This window comes from Portunus trituberculatus, chromosome 24, assembly GCF_017591435.1.
Source record: "Portunus trituberculatus isolate SZX2019 chromosome 24, ASM1759143v1, whole genome shotgun sequence".
NCBI lineage: Eukaryota > Metazoa > Arthropoda > Malacostraca > Decapoda > Portunidae > Portunus > Portunus trituberculatus.
Window position 1 is genome coordinate 11975084 of NC_059278.1, and position 24260 is coordinate 11999343.

At 37.9% G+C, this 24260-nt stretch overlaps 1 protein-coding gene across 1 annotated transcript in view; it reads left to right on the top strand.

Moving 5' to 3' along the window:
* Window positions 1-24260, top strand: part of LOC123508351 (dolichyl-phosphate beta-glucosyltransferase-like) — a 54724-nt gene that overhangs the window by 11923 nt on the left and 18541 nt on the right. Inside the window, exons 2-5 of the mRNA XM_045261982.1 lie at window positions 22145-22227; window positions 22525-22699; window positions 23029-23237; window positions 23605-23713. Coding sequence (XP_045117917.1) covers window positions 22168-22227; window positions 22525-22699; window positions 23029-23237; window positions 23605-23713 — 553 coding nt within the window. The 5' untranslated portion in view covers window positions 22145-22167. The remainder of the gene's footprint in view (window positions 1-22144; window positions 22228-22524; window positions 22700-23028; window positions 23238-23604; window positions 23714-24260) is intronic.

The following is a 24260-nucleotide window of genomic DNA, read 5'->3' on the forward strand; positions in this document are numbered from 1 at the left end:
AGAAAATAATTACTGCAATGATAAGACCGAGGCTTGAATATGCAACAATACAAGGAAACTAGAGAAAGTACAGAGGGCTGCAACGAAAATGGTGCCTGACTTAAGAGATTTGACTTATGAAGACAGACTGAAAAGAATGCAACTTCCAACCCTGGAAAACAGAAGAGAAAGGGGAGACCTGATAGCAATATACAGAGTGATGATTGGCATGGAAAAAATGGTGGGCCATATTGATAGAATTTTTAGAGAAACATATAATTTGTTAAGGAATATTGGAGTAGCATTTCACCACATGGACAAAGAAATGATGAAGAAATTGATAAGTACTTTAATAAGACCCAGATTGGAATATGCAGGAATAGTGTGGACCCCTTATAAAAAGAAACACATAAGGAAATTGGAGAGACTACAAAAAATGGCTACAAGAATGGTTCCAGAATTTGAAGGGATGACTATGAGGAGAGACTAATGGCTATGGATCTACCAACCCTGGAACAAAGAAGGGAGAGAGGAGACCTGATACAAGTTTTTAAATTGATCAATGGAATGGACCAAGTGGATAATGAGAAACTGATCCTGAGAGAAGAATATGACATTCGAAGCACAAGATCGCATAGTAAAAAGCTGAGAAAAGGAAGATGTCTGAGAGATGTTAAAAATATAGTTTCCAAAGATGTATTGAGACGTGGAACAGTTTAAATGAAGAAGTAGTGTCTGCAACGAGTGTGCATACTTTTAAAGTAAGATTGGATAAGTGTAGATATGGAGACGGGGCCACACGAGCATAAAGCCCAGGCCCTGTAAAACTACAACTAGGTAAATACACACACACACACACACACACACACACACACACACACACACACACACACACACACACACACACACACACACACACACACACACACACACACACACACACTCCTCTCTGTAACTTATCTCATTTTCCTCATGCATTTGCATCTCAAATGTCACATGATCACTTTTCCCTATTGGACTAAGGTATTGTATGATTGGAGGGGGCTCTGGTTTCATTGTGAAAACTAGGTCAAGCAATGATGATTCTTCTTCCTCTCTGTACTTTGTTGATTCCTCCATCCACTGGTCCATTGTATTAACCATAGTCAACTGTAACACTTTCTTGCTCCACTACCCAGCATTATTCATTACTTCCATCTCTCTCCAGTTTATTTTTTTTTACAGTTAAAGTCTCCAACTAAGAGTATTCTTCTATCTCTTCTTATCATATTATCTAGGTACTTTATCACCTCTCTTTGCATATCTTTATGCTCTTCTGATCCCCCTGTATTAGTCTTTGGTGGAGCATATGTAATTATAATTTTTCTTTTCTTCAAATTTTCTGTTTTGATTGTTACTCCTATTACTTCCACTTTGTCCTCACCATATTGCACATCCTCCACACATATATTATCACGAACCATTATTAGCACTCTTCCTCCCCCTTTATCCTTCCTGTCCCTCCTCCAAGTATTATATCCCTCCTCTTTGAAGTTGATATGGATCCCTTTTTTTCAGTTTTGTTTCAATGATGCAAGTTACATCCAGCTTTTTCTCTTTCAAATAATCCGTAACTTCCAATATGCTTGATAACAACCCATCTATGTTAGTATAAGTCACTCTTAATTTATTGTCTCCTCCACGACCTCCTCTCTTTTCCTTAGGTACCACTTCTTTAGTCTCATATCCAGAACCCTCCAGTAAAAATTCTTCTTCTCTATCTCTGTCCTTTTCCCATTTTTTTCCTTAGCTTCATTTCTTAGCACTTTCTCCTTTTCCCTTTCCTCTAAGTTTATATCTCTTTTTATCCATAGTTCCTTGTGATCAACATCCTCGGCCAGCTTCCCTTTTCTAGCCATAATTTCCTCTACGGCCACTTGAGATCTCATTTTCACCTTAATTGGTCTCCTGCCTCCTTCACTGTATCTTCCCAGTCTAATCACTTCCTCTATCTCCTGGTCAAATTCTTGTGTGCTATCTTGTACTCGTTTGATAACAGTTTGGGCCATTTCGCTTTCTTGACGTCTTCTCGTGAATTTATTTGCATTTTTCTATTCCCTCATCCCATAAATTATGAAGCTTTTTTCTTGTCCACTGCATCCCGCACCAAATCTTCCTTCTCCTTGATAACTTCTATTACAGTGACTTTTGTGTTCTCCTGAATTTGTCTCCTTACCACTTCTGAAAATTTGACTTTTTCTTCTTCTTGCCCTTGTTTCCATTCATTTCTTAGTTCTTTCAACTTAGAGATGTATCGGATATCTGCATACGCATCCTCATCCGCGGAACATCCACATATTTTTTCACATCCGCATTCGCATCCATAGTTGTGATAATCTGAACATCTGCGTCCTGCCTCCGCATCCGCTTTTATGGGGAAATATATATTCGCATCCGCATCTGCACTCTACAGAAGATGTGTGGATGCGGATGTATTCTATACATTGCACAACCTATAGATTATAGAGTAATATATGGACATGCAATCACAGACTCGCAGAGTACTGCCCAGTTACAGACTTAGAGTTCAGACTGCTTAGAAATGTGGAGTAAATTTATTGATGTGTCTAATAAATTAATTATCTAGTAAAACTAAAGCATATAATATCATGTATTCATTTCCTTTCAAACTTACACAACGTAATGTGTCTAGAATTTAGGGGAAAGACAGGAGGAGGTAGCAAATTTTACGTAGTGACTATGAAATACAAATACGAAGTAAATAAATAGCAAACTTTGAATGGTGGAATGTTAGAAACTTACTAACGACAGATGAGTGAGTCACTGTGTGTGTGTGTGTGAGGTGAAGAGGGAGATGGAGAGGAGGTTATCACCCTTGCTTGTCACCTTCACCCCAACTTCTGATGCCTTAATGCTGGTGGTGGAGAGAGAGAGAGAGAGAGAGAGAGAGAGAGAGAGAGAGAGAGAGATTCAGATTCAGATTCAGAACTTTTATTCACAAATAGCATTACAAAACAAAACATTTGTAAAAAAGACTCGGGCTTGAGCCCAGTCTTGGCGCCTAATGACTTACATCTAGATTATCAAAGCTAAGCATGTACATATTTACAAAACATCACAAAATTGTGGATAGTCCCTGAGTGTTTGGGGAAGGATATTGATAAAGTGGGTGGCAAGCTCCGGTAAAGTAGGGGAGGCAACACTACACTTCACTGCAGGTGTGACACTGCCAGAGTCCCTCAGGTAGTGTTCCAGTGTGTGTGAGTCACCTGCTCCACACAGACGACACTGTCTCCTGCCGTCTGGTGTGGCGATACCCAGCTGCCACCCGTAGGGATAGCCTAGGCGTATCTGGGCTTCTATCACACCGTGTAGAACCTCGCTGCCTGCCTTCCCGCCAGCCTGCACGAGGTGAAGCCACACTGCGCTGGTGCTGCCACTCTCCTGAGCCTCCCTTACTTCCCGAATCCTCATTCCCTCTGCCTCCTGCTTGACCTTACTCTTGCGACCTCTGCCGGCAGTACATATTGTGAACATCTAGTGTGGTGTGCCCCAGTTGCAGGGTAACACACAGGGAGTCCACTTGCTCTCCCAGGTTGATAGGAGGGTGTGTCAGAGTGGCTGGGATGTCCTTTCTCACCAGAGTCATGAGGCCATGTGATGCCCCAGGCTGATAGGGTTGGTGGAAGCACTGATAGCCTCCCCCAAACCTCATGATAGAGGCATCAGCCACAAGTGTCTCCTGGAGGATGATGACAGCTGTATTGTGGGAGAGAGAGAGAGAGAGAGAGAGAGAGAGAGAGAGAGAGAGAGAGAGAGAGAAATTGTAATGTGTGTGTCGTGTGGCTGGGTAATGTTGTACATTGCAGTCTTAGACCTTATTTCCACTTCACATGATAGAATTCAGTGCTTCTTCCTTAAATACATTTATTGGGAATGTTTTCATAATTATACAAATAATATTGAAAAATATGAACCGACAGCACTGACCTCTTCTTATCGCATGAGTTTTCCTGTCATCACCCGTTTCCCCTGATATAGTGAGTTGCCGATGAAAAAAATTTCACAGAGGAAGCTACTATATTAGCTATTATTATTATTATTATTATTATTATTATTATTATTATTATTATTACTATTATAGAGGCCTTTTTGATGTATTTCTTACTAGAATTTAATGCAAGGAAGCATTATAATACAGTAATTTTCTTTTCACATTTGCTAAGCATCTCGAAAATTTGTAATATTGATCCATAAGTTGTAAACTGGCATTCTGAACATAAATAGTACACGGGCAGGTTATCAGTTTGGTAAGAGTTTGCCTTCGAAGTTAGAAGTACTGCTCCTTCCTTGTTTGCTCCTCGCTGATAAACAGTTTGCCAGTGTGTGTTTAAAAGAATATTATAATCAAGTTTACAAAGCCTTATTGCTCTGTGTGCTGACTGCTATAGCAGCTGAAAAATGGCATCACATAGCAGTGAAGTGTGGAAATATTTCATGAGTAAGTCAAGTGAATTAGCACAGTGTCTGTTGTGCAAGAAAGATTATTCACGAAAGGGACATGGAACTACATCTTTGAAAAACCATTTGAAATCAGTGCATAAAGAACAGTTTGAAGAGTTAATGGCAAAAAGGGGAAAGAAGTTGGAAGAAAAATAAATATAGAAAAAACAACTTAGCAAAGACAGATGCTAATCAAAGGAATGTTGCTGAGTATTTTCAGAGTGCAAAATTTCGGGATGCTTCTAACCCTAAGGCAAAGAAACTGGATAAATGCATAGCAGAAATGTTAGTCATGGATGAATTAGATATTTTTAAAGAGAGAAGTATCAAATGTTAAGACACCATTCAAACTCATTTGGCAGTATTTTGGTTCTCCCACTTTGTTTTTATTTGTTACTTCTCCTGCTGTCTGCATGGTCTGACACTGAAGTAGGTTTATTTTATTTTATTTTTTATTTATTTATTTATTTTTTGTTCTCTTGGTCGGAGCGCTTGATGTAAAAACATCCGCATCTGTCCGCAAGGATGTCATATTCTGATATCCGCATCTGCATTTGCATCCGCATTTTAGCAGAGACTGATATCCACATCCACATTTGCATCCGCAAAATGACATCCGCTTATACATCCGCAAAGACAAAAGACCTGGTGCTGTTGACGGAAGAAGATGGAAGGACAAGAGAACATGAAAAGAAGGTCAGGATGAGGCAGTGTGTGGAGGATATTGGAAAATACAGTTTTCCACACAGAACAGTGGAAAAATGGAATGCATTGGATAATGGAATTGTCATAGCACATAGTGTGTATAACTTTAACTTTAAAGGAAAACTAGATAAATGGAGATATGGAGACAGTACACTATGAGCCCTGCTTGAACCCTGTACAATACAACTAGGTAAACACACACACACACACACACACACACACACACACACACACACACACACACACACACACACACACACACACACACACACACTGAAAGAAAAGAATGTTAAATATAGACCAAGAAGGGAAAAAGACGAAATGAAATCAGTAAAAGACCTACTAAAACATCTGAATGACGAGGATAGACAGAACTTAGAAGAGGAAGTAGAAGAAATCCATAGAATGGGACCATATCAAGAAGGAACAGTGAGACCAATTAAGATATTACTAAAATCACAAGCAGCAGCAGAAGAAGTACTATATAGAAAAACGAAACTCAGAGAAACAGAAGGTTGCAAAGATATATATATAAAGAAAAATAGAAACGAGGAGGAAAGGAAGAGACACAATGAACTGGTGGCAGAAGCAAGAGAAAAAAAATAATGAAAGGTCAGAGGAGGAGAAGAAGGCATTTTTTTGGAGAATTATAGGAGACAGGATAAGGAAATGGTATATAAAAGAGAAAGAAGAGAAAGAATGGAGCAAGTTTAACTAAAAATGATAAGAACAAGAGATTAAAATGATGTATACAAACATAGATGGGATTTTATCTAGTAAATTAGAATTAAGAGATTACATAAAGAAAGAAGAACCAGATATTGTATGCCTGGTGGAAACAAAGTTAAATGAGGCAATAAAAATAGACATAGATAAAAGGTATAATATATGGAGGAGAGAGAGAGTGGGTAAAGGAGGAGGAGGAGTCATGATGATGTTAAGGAAGGAGATAGTGGTAAATCAAGTGGAGTTTGGGAAGGAAAATCAGAAATACTGTATGTTAAGATGCATATTAACAAAAAGGAGTTAACAATCATTGGAACATATGTGCCACCAAAAACAAACTCATGGACTAACCAAGAATATAGAGACATGATAGATGACACAATAAGGAGTCTTACAAGAATCATTAAGGAAAGGAGAAAAGTGATATTGATAGGAGATTTCAACTGTAAGGAGGTAGACTGGGAAAATTATGAAAGTGGTATGGGGGAAGATGCCTGGGAGATAGATTCCTGAACCTAATGATAGATAATTTGATGGTCCAAAGAGTAAAGGAAAACACAAGATTCAGAGGAAACGATGAGCCGGCAAGATTAGACCTAGTTTTTACAAGGGATATACCAATTAACGATGATATAAGATACAAGTGCCCATTGGGAAAGAGTGACCATGTAATATTAGAGATGGATATAGAAGAAGGAAAGGAAGATAGAGATGAATCATACAAAGGAGACCGATTAAATTACAGAAAGGCTGATATTGAGAATCTCAAGAACTATTTTAAAACGTAAACTGGGAGGAGATGGAAAACTCATTAACGGTTCAAGAGAAATATAACTTATTTTTGGAAATATACAAAACTGGGGTCAGGAATATGTTCCAAATATAGACCTAAAGAAGAAGGAAAGAAAGATTGGTTTAATGCAAGATGTGCTAGGGCAAAGGAGAAACGAGATGGAGCATGGAAAAGGTGGAGAAGAAACAGAAATCCAGAAAATAAGGAAAACTTCAAAACAGCAAGAAATGAATATGCTAAGGTGAGAAAGGAAGAAGAAAAGAACTATGAAAAGGACATTGTCGAAAAATGTAAGGAACAACCAAAATTGTTCTACAGATTCATAAATGGAAAAATAAGACAAAAGAAACAATAGAAAGGTTAAAAGGAGAAAACGGAATGGTGGAAGACCCAAAAGTATGGCAGAACTGTTAAATAGTAAATTTCATGAGGTCTTTACTAAGGAATCCAAATTTGAAAGACCACAGGGTAATAGAGACTGTCTATATGAAAGAGATTAAAGTAACCAAGCTTGAAATAAAAAGTTGATGACGGAATTGGATGAGGAAAAGGCAATGGGACCGGATGAAGTCTCAGGCAGAATACTGAAAGAATGTAGGGAAGAACTAGCAAGTCCAATATACAACATCATAAAATGCTCAATAGAAAATGGAACAGTGCCAGTGGAGTGGAAAAGAGCTGAGGTGGTTCCCATATATAAGAGCGGAAGGAAGGAAGAACCTTTAAATTACAGACCGGTATCACTAACTAGTGTAATATGCAAGATGTGTGAAAAAGTAATAAAGAAGCAATGGATCGAGTTTCTTGAAGACAACAAAATATTATCAAATAGCCAATTTGGTTTTAGAAAAGGTCGGTCATGTGTGACAAATTTATTGAGTTTCTACTCTAGAATAGTTGATAAAGTACAAGAGAGAGAGGATGGGTTGACTGTATTTATTTAGATCTAAAAAGGCTTTTGATAAAGTGCCACATGAAAGATTACTATGGAAGTTAGAGGAGAAGGGTGGCTTAAAAGGAAGCACATTGAGATGGATGAAGAATTACTTAAGGGGAGAGAAATAAGGACGATAGTTAAAGATATGAAGTCCAAGTGGAGAACAGTAGACAGCGGAGTGCCACAGGGGTCAGTATTGGCACCAATACTTTTCTCGTATATATAAATGACATGCCAGAGGAGTGAACAGCTACATAAATCTGTTTGCGGACGATGCGAAACTGTGCAGAGTCATTAAACAAAAGAGGATTGTGAAATACTACAGGAAGACTTAAACAAGATCTGGAAATGGAGCAAAAATGGGAGATGGAATTCAATGTGGACAAAAGCCATGTCATGGAAATGGGAAAAAGTGAAAGACGACCAGTGGGAATCTATAAGATGGGAGATGGAGTAGAACTAGAAAAGTAAAAAGGAAAAGGACTTGGGAGTGACAATGGAAGAAAATAATCAACCGGTTAGCCATATTGATAGAATTTTCAGAGAGACGTATAATTTGCTAAGGAATATTGGAGTAGCATTTCACTATATGGACAAGGAAATGATGAAGAAATTGATAAGTACTAAAATAAGACCTAGATTGGAATATGCAGGAGTTGTGTGGACTCCCCATAAAAGAAACACATAAGAAAATTAGAGACTACAAAAATGGCTACAAGAATGGTTCCAGAATTTAAAGGGATGGCATATGAGGAGAGACTAAAGGCAATGGATCTACCAACCTTGGAGCAGAGAAGAGAGAGAGGGATCTGATACAAGTTTATAAATTGATTAACGGAATGGATGAAGTGGATAATGAGAAACTGATCCTGAGAGAAGAATATGACTTTAGAAGCACAAGATCGCATAGTAAGAAACTAAGGAAGGGATGATGTCTGAGAGATGTTAAAAAATTTAGTTTCCACAAAGATGTGTTGAGACTTGGAACAGTTTGAGTGAGGAAGTGGTATCAGCAAAGAGTGTACATAGTTTTAAAGAAAAATTGGATAAGTGTAGATATGGAGACGGGACCACACGAGCATAAAGCCCAGGCCCTGTAAAACTACAACTAGGTAAATACACACACACACACACACACACACACACAAGACACAGAAACAAGAGACAAATTGGATGAAATTCAAGACTAAAGGAGCAAATGAAAAGTGGAAGGAATTTATAAAAATACAAAGAAAAAATTTGTACCAATAAGACAACATAGAGAAGTTGGAAAGCAGGACTGGTTTAACGATAGATGTGAAAAGGCTAGAACAAGAAAAGAGGATGCATGGAAGAGGTGGAGAAGGAAAAGACGGATTAAGCAGTGGGAAAGTTACAAAAGAGCAAGAAATGAATATGTGTTGATTAGAAGAGAAGAAAGAAAGAAACAAGAAAAGGATATAATTGATAAATGTAAAGACCAACCAAGGCTTTTTACAGACATGTGAACAACAACATCAAAAATAGAGAAAGTATTGAAAGTTTAGAAGTAAATGGAGTATACAGTGAAGATCCCAGGAAATGGCAGAGGCTATGAATGGATGCTTTGGAAGGTATTCACAAAGGAGACTGCTTTTGACAAACCACTGGTAATGGAACAGAAAGGGATTATGAAGGAGTTTCAAGTAACTGTGGAGGAGATCAAGAACATGATGGGGAGTTTAGAAGTGAGAAAGCTGTGGGACCTGATGGGGTATCAGGATGGATTTTAAGAGAATGCAGGAGCAATTGGCAGAAAAAGTTTGTGAAGTAATTGATGCCTCATTAAGGGAAGTGTAGTGCCCCAAGACTGGAAAAGAGCTAACATTGTCCCAATCTATAAATCAGGTAACAAGAGAGACCCATTGAACTATAGACCAGTGTCACTTACAAGTGTGGTAGCTAAGATGTGTGAGAGGGTGGTGAAGATAGATGGACAGACTTCTTGGAGAAAATGACATACTTTGTGAGTGTCAATTTGGTTTTAGGAAAGGGCGTTCATGCACGACAAACCTGATATGTTACTATTCGAGGGTGATAGATGTAATACAGGAAAGAGATGGTTGGGCTGATGGAATATATCTGGATTTAAAAAAGGCCTTTGATAAGGTACCACACAGAGACTGATCTGGAAACTTGAAATGGTAGGAGGAGTGCATGGCAGTTTACTAAAATGGATGGAAGACTTTTTGGTAGGAAGAGAAATGAGAACAATAATTAAGGACAGACCATCAGAATGGGGATTGGTGGAGAGTGGAGTTCCACAGGGATCAGTGTTGGCACCAGTAATGTTCAGTCTACATAAATGACATGGTGGATGGGGTGTCCAGTTATGTGAGCCTATTTGCAGACGATGCAAAATTGTTAAGAAAAGTGAGATGTGACAAAGATTGCGAACTACTCCAGGAAGACTTGGACAGAATATGGAAATGGAGCTGTACATGGCAAATGGAGTTCAACACGACAAAATGCAAGAAAATAGAGTTTGGCAAGAGTGAAAGAAGAATCAGGAGTATGTACAAGATAGGAAATGAAGACATAAAACCAGTCATGAAGAAAAAGACCTTGGGGTGACAATTACCAATGACCTATCGCCAGAGAGACATATAAACAAAATAATTGGAGAAGTATTGAACTTATTGAGGAACATAAGAGTGGCGTTCAGTATATCTAGATGAAGAAATGATGAAGAAAATAATTACTGCAATGATAAGACCGAGGCTTGAATATGCAACAATACAGTGGGCTCCGAACTTAAAGAAACACATAAGGAAACTAGAGAAAGTACAGAGGGCTGCAACGAAAATGGTGCCTGACTTAAGAGATTTGACTTATGAAGACAGACTGAAAAGAATGCAACTTCCAACCCTGGAAAACAGAAGAGAAAGGGGAGACCTGATAGCAATATACAGAGTGATGATTGGCATGGAAAAATGGATAGGGAAGATCTGTGTATGTGGAATGGAAGAATGTCGAGAGGGCATGGGAAAAACTAAAATGGCCACTTATAGGAGATGTGAAAAATATAGCTTCCTCATAGAAGGGTGGAAGCATGGAAAGTTTAGACGTGGAAGTGGTCAACGCAAGGAATATTCATGATTTTAAGAAAAGCTGACATTAATAGATATGGAGACGGGACAACACGAGCATAGCTCTTTTCCGTATGTTACAATTAGGTAAATACAAAGGTGTAGCTCAGTGGTTAGAGGCGCTAAGAGAGATATGGAGGAAGTGTTTATAGTGACATAGAGTGATAGTACATGCAGGATGAGTGTTGTCCTGTTGTGTGTCCTGGTCTCAGGAAAGATTGAAAAACACTGTTTGAGAGACACACACACACACACACACACACACACACACACACACACACACACACACACACACACACAAACAAAAAAGTGGAAGGACAGAGAGAAAGAGTGAAGAATAAAGAGAGAGAGTTCTGAGAATGATGATTCAAAAAGAGATCTATTTGTTAACGAGAATAAAGAGCTATTGAAGGAAAAAGTAGAGATGGAGAAAGAAACCAACAACTAAGGAAACAATGTGAAGAGATGAAGGCTAAACTCATGGAAATGGAGATGAAAATATCCAAAGGGGACTTGAGGAAGGAGGAATGCCTTAATCTAATTGATACCAGGATGAAAGAAGTGAACCATGAACATCAGGAGGTACAAAGGTTGTTTAGGGAGATAGTAAAAATGCAGGAAGAGGAAAATAAAGGGATTACGCAGAGGGAAATGGTAAAGGCACTAAAAGAAAATGAGTATGTGGTGAGAGATATTGCTGATCATAATAGGATTGAGGGAAGAAACTAACAGGAACTGGCAGGACAGGAGGGATAAGGAAAATGACAGGATTAAGTCTTTACTGAACAAGATCTCTGTGGAAAAAGAGGACCTATATGCTGAGGTAGAAGAAACTGTGAGATTGGGAGCTTTTGAGGAAGGCAAGAATAGACCATTAAAATTTAAATTAATGTCTCAGGTGGCAGCGGAGGCCTTGTTGAGGAGGGCTTGGAAACTTAAGGACTCTGAAGAAAGCAAAACAATTTACATAAGAAGAAATATGTCACAAGATGAGCGAATGAAAATGAAGGAGCTTGTAACTGAAGTGAAGGAGAGGAATGACGAAAGAACAGAGGAGGAAAAGACCAAGTTTTTTTGGAGGATGAGAAATGGGAGGCTAAAGAAGTGGTGGATAAAACAGATGGAATAGGCATTACATGGAAGAATGAGACTAGGAATGGAATAAAAGTGACTTACACGAACATAGATGGATTTCTGTCTAAGAGGCTAGAATGTATGGATTACCTAAGAAATAACGAACTGGACATAATGTGTGTAGTGGAAACAAAGCTAAGGCCCGAAATAAAGCTAGACTGGTTTGTTGTAAAACACTACAAAGTATGGAGAAATGATAGAAAAAATAAAGGAGGTGGTGGTATAATGGTTCTTACTAAGGAAGATCTGATAGTGAAGGAGGTGAACTATAGTAAGAGAAATGAGGAAGTGATAAGTATGCTTATAACAGATGGCAAGAGGACATTAATATTATAACAGTATACATACCACCCAGAACCAGTGCTTGGGAATATGAACAGTACCAAATGGTGATGAGAAATACTCTAGACAGAATGAAGCAAGAACTCATCAGAAAGGATAGAGTGATGATAGTTGGAGACTTTAATTGCAAAGAAATAGTGTGGGAAGACTACGAAGTGGTGAACGGTGGTGAGTGGGCAGAAGAATTGTTAAAGGTAGCAACAAATAACTTGATGACACAGTGGGTGAGATCACCAACAAGGTGCAGGGGACAAGATGTTGCAGCAAGGTTGGATTTGGTATTTACCAGGGAATCTCTAAAAGAGGAAATTGAACATGAATGTCCCTTGGGAAAAGCGATCATGATGTCCTAAGCTTTGAGCTGGATATGGAATTAAGCACAAATAAGATTGTGGAACGAGGGAGGAAAAATTAAATTATACTAGGGCAAATTATAACCATATAAGGGAGTTCTTTAATGAAATTGACTGGTCCGTGGTATACCAGGAAAGGGATATGCAATTGAAATACGATAAATTTATGGATTTGTATAACTCTGCTGTGAAAAGTTTGTGCCATATCACAGAAAGAGGACTTTAAATAATAAACAGTGGTTTAATAGAAATTGTGAAGAAGCAAAAAGAACAAAGAAAAGGCATGGAAGAAACTTAAGAAAAACAGTGATGTATTATCAAGAGAAGTCTACAAAACAGCAAGGAATAGATATGTTGAAGTAAGGAGAACAGCACAGAAGGAATATGAACAGAGGGTGGTGGAAAACTGTGATAGTGACCCAAAATGTTTTACAAATTCATAAATGGAAAACTAAATAAAAGGAGGCAATAGAAAAGGTAAAAACGGGAAGAAGTATATGAAGATGCTGGAGATATAGCTGAAATTTTGAACGACAACTTTTGCAAAGTGTTTACAAAGGAGGAGCATTTTATGGGAGGAAGGCCTACAGAAATAAAGCAAATGCAGGACATCATGGTTACTAAGGAAGATGTAAGGAAAATTATAAGCAATCTGGATATTAATAAATCAATGGGGCCTGATGGCATATCTGGGAGGTTGCTAAATGAATGTAAGGATCAATTGTTGAACCCCGTATTTGATATTGTGGAAACCTCCATACGAACAGGATTAGTCCCGAAAGAGTGGAAAAGAGCTGACATTGTGCCTATATATAAGAATGGTAGTAGAATGGAACCGCTAAATTATAGACCAGTATCGTTGACTAGTATATTGTGCAAGGTATGTGAAGAAGTAATTAAAGCTAAGTGGAGTGAGTATCTAGAAAGTGAAAACATTCTGAGTGAAAGGCAGTTTGGTTTCAGAAAAGGAAGATCGTGTGTATCCAATTTATTATGTTTTTATTCAAGAGTGACTGACATACTACAACATAGAGAGGGATGGGTGGATGCTATCTACCTGGACTTGAGAAAGGCCTTTGATAAAGTACCACACAATAGACTGATGTGGAAACTAAAGATGATTGGAGGAGTAAATGATAAACTAGCAAAATGGATGGAAAATTACTTAATGGGAAGAGAAATGAGAACAGTGGTGAGAGGAAGGAAGTCCGAGTGGAAGAAGGTAACCAGTGGAGTTCCACAAGGGTCAGTGCTGGGTCCCATCATGTTTTTGATTTATGTTAATGATATGCCAGTAGGAATTGACAGTTACATGAACATGTTTGGACGATACTAAAATTATGAGGAGAGTAAAGAATGTGGAAGATTGTAACAAGTTACAGGAAGATCTTGATAAAATATATGAGTGGAGTAAGGAGTGGCAGATGGAATTTAATATAGACAAGACCCATGTTATGAAAATGGGAAGAAGTAGATACAGACCAAACAGGGATTACAGGCTGGGTGATGAGAAAATTAAAGAGACCAATGAGGAGAAAGACTTAGGAGTAACTGTGCAAAACACCTTGTCACCGGAGAAACACATTAACAAGATTTTTTGGAAAACATACAACATGCTTCAAAATATTGGCCTTGCATTCCACTACCTAGATGAAGGAATGATGAAGAAGATATTATGTACCTTAATAAGACCCCAGTTAGAATATGCAGCATGTGTCTGGTCACCGCATATGAAGAAAAATGTGAAGAAGGTGGAAAGGGTACAGAGGCTGGCAACAAGGATGGTACCAGGACTCAGGGAGTTAGACTATGAGGAAAGACTGAGGAAGCTGGGGCTGACCACATTAGAAGAGAGAAGAACAAGAGGAGACATGATAACTATGTATAAATTGGTGAACAAGATTGACATACTGGACAGAGAGTTGATAAAGGTGACAACAAGTAATCATCTCCGAGGACATGGAAAAAAGCTAATAAAGGACATATGGCTAAATGACGTGAGAAAATATAGTTTCCTGCATCGTGGCATTGATAAGTGGAATAAACTGAGCAGTGATGTTGACGTGGTGTGTGTCAATCAGATGAAAGAGAGATATGACAGGAATGGACAAGGAGACAGGTCACAGAGAGCTTAGCTCGGGCCCTGTAATACACAAATAGGTAAATACAAATAGGTAAATACACACACACATGGAAGAGGAACAAATAAACAATTAATTGGTTGAGGAGAATAAATGATAATACATATACAAAATAAATTATTACAAAATATATCTGATAATCACAGAATACTTTACAGTTGATCACAAAATGAAAGGGAGATTCCTATTAAAGATGAAACAATAATATACTCAAGAATGGCAAAAATACATAATACATCCAAAAGTATGGAAGTTGACATTCAAAATAAATAATTCACAAAGGATAAAAAAAAATATAAAATAAAAAAAAAAAAAAAAAAAAAAAAAAAAAAAAAATATAAAAAAGAAACTTTATCACAGTTGATCACAAATTAAGAGTGGAAGAAGGAAGGAGAAATTCAGTGGAAGAAAGTTTGGAGAAGAAGAGGAAGAGAAGTATCATGATAAAACAAACAGACGGAATAGACAGTACACAGACTGAAACATGGAAGAAAGAGATTAGGAATGGAATTCAAGTGACATACACGAATATAGATGGATTTCTGTCTAAAAGGCTAGAGTGTATGGATTACCTAAGAAACAGTGAACCGGACATAATGTGTGTGGTGGAAAAAAAAAGTTAAGGCCCGAAATAAAGCTAGATTGGTTTGATGTAAAACACTACAAAGTATGGAGAAATGATAGAAAGAATAAAGGAGGTGGTGGTATAATGGTTTTTAATAAAAAAAATCTGATAGTGAAGGAGGTGAACTATAGTAAGGGAAATGAGGAAGTGATAAGTATGCTTATAACAGATGGTAAGAGGGACATTAATATTATAACAGTATACATACCACCCAGAACCAGTGCTTGGAATTATGAACAGTATCAAGAGGTGATGAGAAATACTCTAAACAGAATGAAACAAGAACTCATCAGAAAGGATAGAATGATGATAGTTGGGGACTTTAATTGTAAGAAATAGTGTGGGAAGACTAAAAAGTGGTGAATGGTGGTGAGTGGGCAGAGGAATTGTTAAACGTAGCAACAAATAACTTGATGACACAGTGGGTGAGATCACCAACAAGGTGCAGGGGACAGATGTTGCAGCAAGGTTGGATTTGGTATTTACCAGGGCATCTCTAAAAGAGGAAATTGAACATGAATGTCCCTTGGGGAAAAGCGACCACGATGTCCTAAGATTTGAGCTGGATATGGAATTAAGCATGAAAAAGAGTGTGGAGTACAAGGAGGAAAAATTAAATTATGTCAGGGCAAATTATAACCATATAAGAGTTCTTTAATGAAATTGACTGGTCTGTGGTATACCAGGAAGGGATATGCAATTGAAATATGATAAATTTATGGATTTATATAACTCTGCTGTGAAAAGTTTGTGCCATATCACAGAAAGAGGACTTTAAATAATAAACAGTGGTTTAATAGAAATTGTGAAGAAGCAAAAAGAACAAAGAAAAGGCATGGAAGAAACTTAAGAAAAACAGTGATGTATTATCAAGAGAAGTACAAAACAGCAAGGAATAGATATGTTGAAGTAAGGAGAACAGCACAAAAGGAATATGAACAGAGTAGTGGAAAACTGTGATAGTGACCGTAAAATGTTTTACAAATTCATAAATGGAAAATTAAATAAAAGGGAGGCAATAGAAAAGGTAAAAATGGGAAGAAGTATATGAGGATGCTAGAGATATAGCTGAAATATTGAACAACAACTTTTGCAAAGTGTTTACAAAGGAGAAAGGCCTATGGAAATAAAGCAAATGCACGACATCATGGTTACTAAAGAAGATATAAGGAAAATTATAAGCAATCTGGATATTAATAAATCAATGGGGCCTGATGGCATATCTGGGAGGTTGCTGAAAGAATGTAAAGATCAATTGTTGAACCCCATATTTGATATTGTGGAAACCTCCATACGAACAGGAATAGTCCCGAAAGAGTGGAAAAGAGCTGACATTGTGCCTATATATAAGAATGGAAGTAGAATGGAACCATTAAATTACAGACCAGTATCGTTGACTAGTATATTGTGCAAGGTATGTGAAGAAGTAATTAAAGCAAAGTGGAGTGAGTATCTAGAAAGTGAAAACATTCTGAGTGAAAGGCAGTTTGGTTTCAGAAAAGGAAGATCGTGTATCCAATTTATTATGTTTTTATTCAAGAGTGACTGACATACTACAACATAGAGAGGGATGGGTGGATGCTATCTACCTGGACTTGAGAAAGGCCTTTGATAAAGTACCACACAATAGACTGATGTGGAAACTAAAGAAGATTGGAGGAGTAAGTGATAAACTAGCAAAATGGATGGAAAATTACTTAGTGGGAAGAGAAATGAGAACAGTGGTGAAAGGAAAGAAGTCCAGTGGAAAAGGTAACCAGTGGAGTTCCACAAGGGTCAGTGCTTGGTCCCATCATGTTTTTGATTTATGTTAATGATATGCCAGTAGGAATTGACAGTTACATGAATATGTTCATGGACGATACTAAAATTATGAGGAGAGTAAAGAATGTGGAAGATTGTAACAAGTTACAGGAAGATCTTGATAAAATATATGAGTGGAGTAAAGAGTGGCAGATGGAATTTAATATAAACAAGACCCATGTTATGAAAATGGGAAGAAGTAGATACAGACCAAACAGGGATTACAGGCTGGGAGATGAGAAAATTAAAGAGACCAATGAGGAGAAAGACTTAGAGTAACGTGCAAAACACTTTGTCACCGGAGAAACACATTAACAAGATATTTGGAAAACATATAACATGCTTCAAAATATTGGTCTTGCATTCCACTACCTAGATGAAGGAATGATGAAGAAGATATTATGTACCTTAATAAGACCCCAGTTAGAATATGCAGCTTGTGTCTGGTCACCACACATGAAGAAAAATGTGAAGAAGGTGGAAAGGGTACAGAGGCTGGCAACAAGGATGGTACCAGGACTCAGGAGTTAGACTATGAGGAAAGACTGAGGAAGAACTGGGGCATGACCACATTATTGGTGAACAAGAGAGAAGAACAAGACCACAAGGAGGACATGATAACTATGTATAAATTGGTGAACAAGATTGACATATAAACTGGACAGAGAATTGATAAAGGTGACCACAAGTAATCAGCTTAGCTCCGAGGACATGGAAAAACACACTAATAAAAGACATCTGTCTAAATGACGAACTGAGAAAGACTTACAGTTTCAAGGAATAATGGAAGAGCGCTTATGTGAAGAAAATCTGGAGTTAGAAGGTAAAATTGATAACTGTTTGGAATAAACTGAGCAGTGATGTCGATATGAAGAAGGAAAATGCAGCACTGAAAGAGGAAGTTGTAAAGTGAATTGCAATGGAGATAGGAAAAGTGAGAGAAGCAGGCTGAATGAAAAAGTCAGGAGTGGACAAGGAGACAGTTGCAACATCAAAGAGTCAGGGAGAAAACTTTGGGCCTTGCTGAAATTATAGACACAGATCATAGAAGGAAGATAGCTGAGAAAGTGGTGAAGGTTATTAAGTCAAATGAGACATTGGTGAGGGAAACTGTAGACAAAAAGAGATGTGTGGTGATATTTGGTGTGGAGGAGGATAAGACACCGAGTAAAATGGAGAGAGAAAAACATAAAAAGGTGATAAATAATATCATTAATGTGGTGCAAGAGGAGGAAAAGACCTAGTACAAGAAATAGAGGACTTCCATAGAATTGGAAAGTTCACAAGAGAAGGTATGAGGCCAATAAGAATCAAACTTAAGTCACAAAAGGATGTAGATGAATTGGTGGAGAAGTCATGGAGGCTAGCCCAGCAGGAAACAACAAGGAAGATTTGGTTGAGAAGAGATCTCGGTGAAAAGGAAAGAGAAATGTTAAATGAGTTGAGAAAGGAGGCTTTGAAAAAATGAAGAGAGGACAGAAGAGAGAAGAAAGAGTTTTTCTGGAGAATCTTGGATATGAGACTGAGGAAGTGGTTCATAACCCAGAAAAGTACAGCAAGAAAGGACTAAAGAAACTTACATATGAGCGAAATGTAATGTATTCCAACATAAATGGAGTGATATCGGGATTTTAGAACTCAACGATTACTTGAGGGACAAGAACCCAGATATTGTGGGTCTTACTGAAACAAAACTGAGAGAGGGAGAAGACCTGATGAAGGTTGGAGAAGGAAATATAACGTTTGGAAAAGAAATAGAGTAGGTAAGATGGGAGGAGGAGTGATGTTGCTGGTTAAAAAGATATAAAGGTGGATCAAGTGAAAAAGGTATGGGAAAGGCAGAAGTGCTAAAGATCAGAGCAGAAACTAATGAAGGAAAAAGAGGCACTACATAGTGGTGTACGTACCACCTAAGACAAATGCATGGTCAGTACAGGAATATGAAGAAATGATAAGTGATACAGGAACATGTCTGGAAGAAATGTTGGGTGGCTGTGAACGAACTATAATGATGGGAGATTTTAATTGTAAAGAGGTGTGTTGGGAGGACTGGTCAATGGAAGGATCAGAGACAACATGGGAAATACACTATTGACACTGGCAATGGAAAATGTGTTAACTCAGTGGGTCAAAGAAGATACTAGGTTTGGAGGAGAGGGAGCATCGTCAAGACTGGACTTGGTCTTTAGTACAGAGCCAATGGTCATTGAGGAGATGAGGGTGGAGTGCCCTTTAGCAAAGAGTGATCATGCAGTTTTGGAGTTCAAGGTGATAGACGAAGAGAAATCTAGAAGAAATGAAGAATATAAAGTGGGAAGATGGAATTATGCCAAGACAGATTTTGGAAACCTAAAGAAATTCTTTCAAGAGACAAATTGGATGAAATTCAAGAGTGCTAAGGAGCAAATGAAAAGTGGAAGGAATTTATAAAAATATACAAAGAAGGTGAGAAAAATTTGTACCAATAAGACAACATAGAGAAGTTGGAAAGCAGGACTGGTTTAACGATAGATGTGAAAAGGCTAGAACAAGAAAAGAGGATGCATGGAAGAGGTGGAGAAGGAAAAGACGGATTAAGCAGTGGGAAAGTTACAAAAGAGCAAGAAATGAATATGTGTTGATTAGAAGAGAAGAAAGAAAGAAACAAGAAAAGGATATAATTGATAAATGTAAAGACCAACCAAGGCTTTTTACAGACATGTGAACAACAACATCAAAAATAGAGAAAGTATTGAAAGTTTAGAAGTAAATGGAGTATGCAGTGAAGATCCCAGGAAATGGCAGAGGCTATGAATGGATGCTTTCGGAAGGTATTCACAAAGGAGACTGCTTTTGACAAACCACTGGTAATGGAACAGAAAGGGATTATGAAGGAGTTTCAAGTAACTGTGGAGGAGATCAAGAACATGATGGGGAGTTTAGAAGTGAGAAAAGCTGTGGGACCTGATGGGGTATCAGGATGGATTTTAAGAGAATGCAGGGAGCAATTGGCAGAAAAAGTTTGTGAAGTAATTGATGCCTCATTAAGGGAAGGTGTAGTGCCCCAAGACTGGAAAAGAGCTAACATTGTCCCAATCTATAAATCAGGTAACAAGAGAGACCCATTGAACTATAGACCAGTGTCACTTACAAGTGTGGTAGCTAAGATGTGTGAGAGGGTGGTGAAGACTAGATGGACAGACTTCTTGGAGAAAAATGACATACTTTGTGAGTGTCAATTTGGTTTTAGGAAAGGGCGTTCATGCACGACAAACCTGATATGTTACTATTCGAGGGTGATAGATGTAATACAGGAAAGAGATGGTTGGGCTGATGGAATATATCTGGATTTAAAAAAGGCCTTTGATAAGGTACCACACCAGAGACTGATCTGGAAACTTGAAATGGTAGGAGGAGTGCATGGCAGTTTACTAAAATGGATGGAAGACTTTTGGTAGGAAGAGAAATGAGAACAATAATTAAGGACAGACCATCAGAATGGGGATTGGTGGAGAGTGGAGTTCCACAGGGATCAGTGTTGGCACCAGTAATGTTCGCAGTCTACATAAATGACATGGTGGATGGGGTGTCCAGTTATGTGAGCCTATTTGCAGACGATGCAAAATTGTTAAGAAAAGTGAGATGTGACAAAGATTGCGAACTACTCCAGGAAGACTTGGACAGAATATGGAAATGGAGCTGTACATGGCAAATGGAGTTCAACACGACAAAATGCAAGAAAATAGAGTTTGGCAAGAGTGAAAGAAGAATCAGGAGTATGTACAAGATAGGAAATGAAGACATAAAACCAGTCATGAAGAAAAAGACCTTGGGGTGACAATTACCAATGACCTATCGCCAGAGAGACATATAAACAAAATAATTGGAGAAGTATTGAACTTATTGAGGAACATAAGAGTGGCGTTCGTATATCTAGATGAAGAAATGATGAAGAAAATAATTACTGCAATGATAAGACCGAGGCTTGAATATGCAACAATACAGTGGGCTCCGAACTTAAAGAAACACATAAGGAAACTAGAGAAAGTACAGAGGGCTGCAACGAAAATGGTGCCTGACTTAAGAGATTTGACTTATGAAGACAGACTGAAAAGAATGCAACTTCCAACCCTGGAAAACAGAAGAGAAAGGGGAGACCTGATAGCAATATACAGAGTGATGATTGGCATGGAAAAATGGATAGGGAAGATCTGTGTATGTGGAATGGAAGAATGTCGAGAGGGCATGGGAAAAACTAAAATGGCCACTTATAGGAGAGATGTGAAAAATATAGCTTCCTCATAGAAGGGTGGAAGCATGGAATAGTTTAGACGTGGAAGTGGTCAACGCAAGGAATATTCATGATTTTAAGAAAAGCTGGACATTAATAGATATGGAGACGGGACAACACGAGCATAGCTCTTTTCCCGTATGTTACAATTAGGTAAATACAATTAGGTAAATACACACACACACACACACACACACACACACACACACACACACACACACACACACACACACACACACACACACACACACACACACACACAAAGAGAATAACTCATGTAGCATCTGGTCTCAGTCCTCTATCCCTACTCCTAGTTGTGTATATCAGTCTTCAATGCCGTTAGAAGTCTCATACTTCAGCACAAAAGTTTACCACTCAGCATGTGCAAGCTTGATAGTTTTTTGCAGCTTTCCTTATTTTTCTTGATCTTTTTATCTTAATCCATTAGCTAGCAAAAGCTCAGTGAAAAAGTTACTTTACACTTTTTACACTGTAGAAGCTCTTTACTAAGGTGTGGCAAGTATCCATGGAAATTCATCAACCAAGGGCATCTGTGTCCCTTGGCCCTATGATTATGAAGGGAGGTGTGATTATTTCCACTGGGTGTGTTGTGGAAATTAGATAACATTATAAGTCTATAGAAGTGTGGCTTAAAGAAGTGCATTAATATCCTGCAAATAAAAGGAATGAGGAGTGCAAAGATAACAATGTAATGTTTCATTTCAGGAGAGTGACTCTTGACTGGAGAAATGGACCTTGTTGCATTGCTTGGATACTTAGTTGGCCTAGCTGTTATTGCTTTAATTTCAGTGAGTATTTGTTCCCATCTACATGGACTAGAAATTTTTTATATTTTCTGAGGTGTTCCTCTTTGCAGTCGCAATTTCTTTCTCCTTGTATAATATTTATTAAGCTGTCTTGTTCAAGAGTAAATTATGTTTGTTATGAAAGACAGGAGAATGAAAACCTTAATGGATACATTTCTTATTAGATTTATTTTCTCTGAAAATGCATTGCCCAGTACATACTAAGTTTAATGTTACTAGAGTTTTCTTGTCCATATTTAATCTTAAAAACCAACACTTTTCACCCTTTGCCATTTACAGATATGTGTGGGGCTCTACTTAACAAGTGAGACATTCCCTGCAATTGCCTCCCACAAATCTGAGGATTTCTTCAGTGATCCCTCCAGCGGGAAGAAGCTGCCTTTCCCGTCCATCACTGACAAGCCAAGCAAATCCCTGACTGTTGTGGTACCGGCTTACAATGAGGAAAAGAGATGTGAGGACATGGAGCTTAGATTATTCTATTATTCATTGCTTTTAAAAAGTATAAAACTTTATGGTATTTGTGATGAGAAATTTCCTTTGATTTATGTATGATGATCTACATTTTGCACATCTCTGATTATAAGAAAGATCGATAAATTTTCAGAGCTATTGTATTATTTTGTATTTTGAATCATTATGACTTCAGCTATTATTTGGCTGGTAATGTTTGAATGAATGAATGAATGTTTAAATAATCTCTATGTTTATTTGCTCATAGTTTCATGTTTCATCAAAATTTATTTCAACATGAAAATCATTTGATAATCCATCTTCCTTCAGTGCCTGTGATGTTGGAGGAGAGTCTTGCGTACCTAGAGAAGAGGGCAAAGAAAGACAGTACCTTCACTTATGAAATAATCATTGTTGATGACGGTAGTAAAGACAAAACTACTGAGGTTGCAATGGGTTACAGCAAGAAGTTTGGCTGTGAGAAAGTTCGTGTTCTCACTCTGGCTTGGAATAGAGGGAAAGGAGGAGCGGTGAGAATGGTAAGTAGTAAACGTAAAAACTGTAGTTGTACTAGAATGGATCACAGTTTTGTGCTATTAGAGAGAGAGAGAGAGAGAGAGAGAGAGAGAGAGAGAGAGAGAGAGAGAGATGACAATATTGTTAATGAACACAATTAAAAACCTAACTACTGATGACTCAGGTGAAGTCTGTTAATATTCAGTGCATTGCTATTCATAAAGTACCTTGTGATGCATGTCTGTGTTTACATTTCTACCAATATTAATTGATGGTCTAATAGTCCAGCTCATGCCAGTGATTTTACTGAAGTTAGACTTTTACATCCTGCTTTTGTAGGAAATGCAGTGAAGAGAACAGTGACATTGAAGTAAAGATTGTTGTTTTCAGGGAATGTTTCGGGGTCGAGGAAGGTTGTTGCTTTTTGCAGACGCTGATGGGGCCACTACTTTCTCTGAGTATGACCGAGTGGAGGAGGGCTTGAGGAATAAATGCAAAGGTTTGACTGACTTTTTGACTTGAGTTATTAAGGTTTGATGCAGTTTATGTTTTCAGTCTTTTTGGGCTCAGAAAGTTTTCAGGTTGATGGTATTTTATGAATTTTATGTAGCCTCATTTATCAATCCAAAGCTGGAGGTTGTGTCGGTGTGCAATGACTTAACCTGCTCTTGTGCCTACACTCTTTAATCTTCAAGTTTTCTACCATCTAGCTACAACTAGAGCCATTCTTCTTAAACTAAAGTTATCTGTGCTTCTCTAACTATAAGAAATTCTTTTGACTACATATTTAATTTCATAGTGGAGCACATTCTGACTCCCTTCCCTTTTGCAGAGATATTCATTGTTAGAGACTTTAATGTTCCAAAATACAGCTGTCTGAGCAACTAACAGTAGCCCCTTCTCTGTTCCCTTCTACTTTCTCTATTCTTATTTTTGCTCTAAAGCTGGATGATGCATCTATGTGCACAACAACTTAACTTTCTCTCGTGCCCACGCTCTCAAGTCTTCCGAGTTTTTCACCATCTGACTTAGACTCAACAGTCACT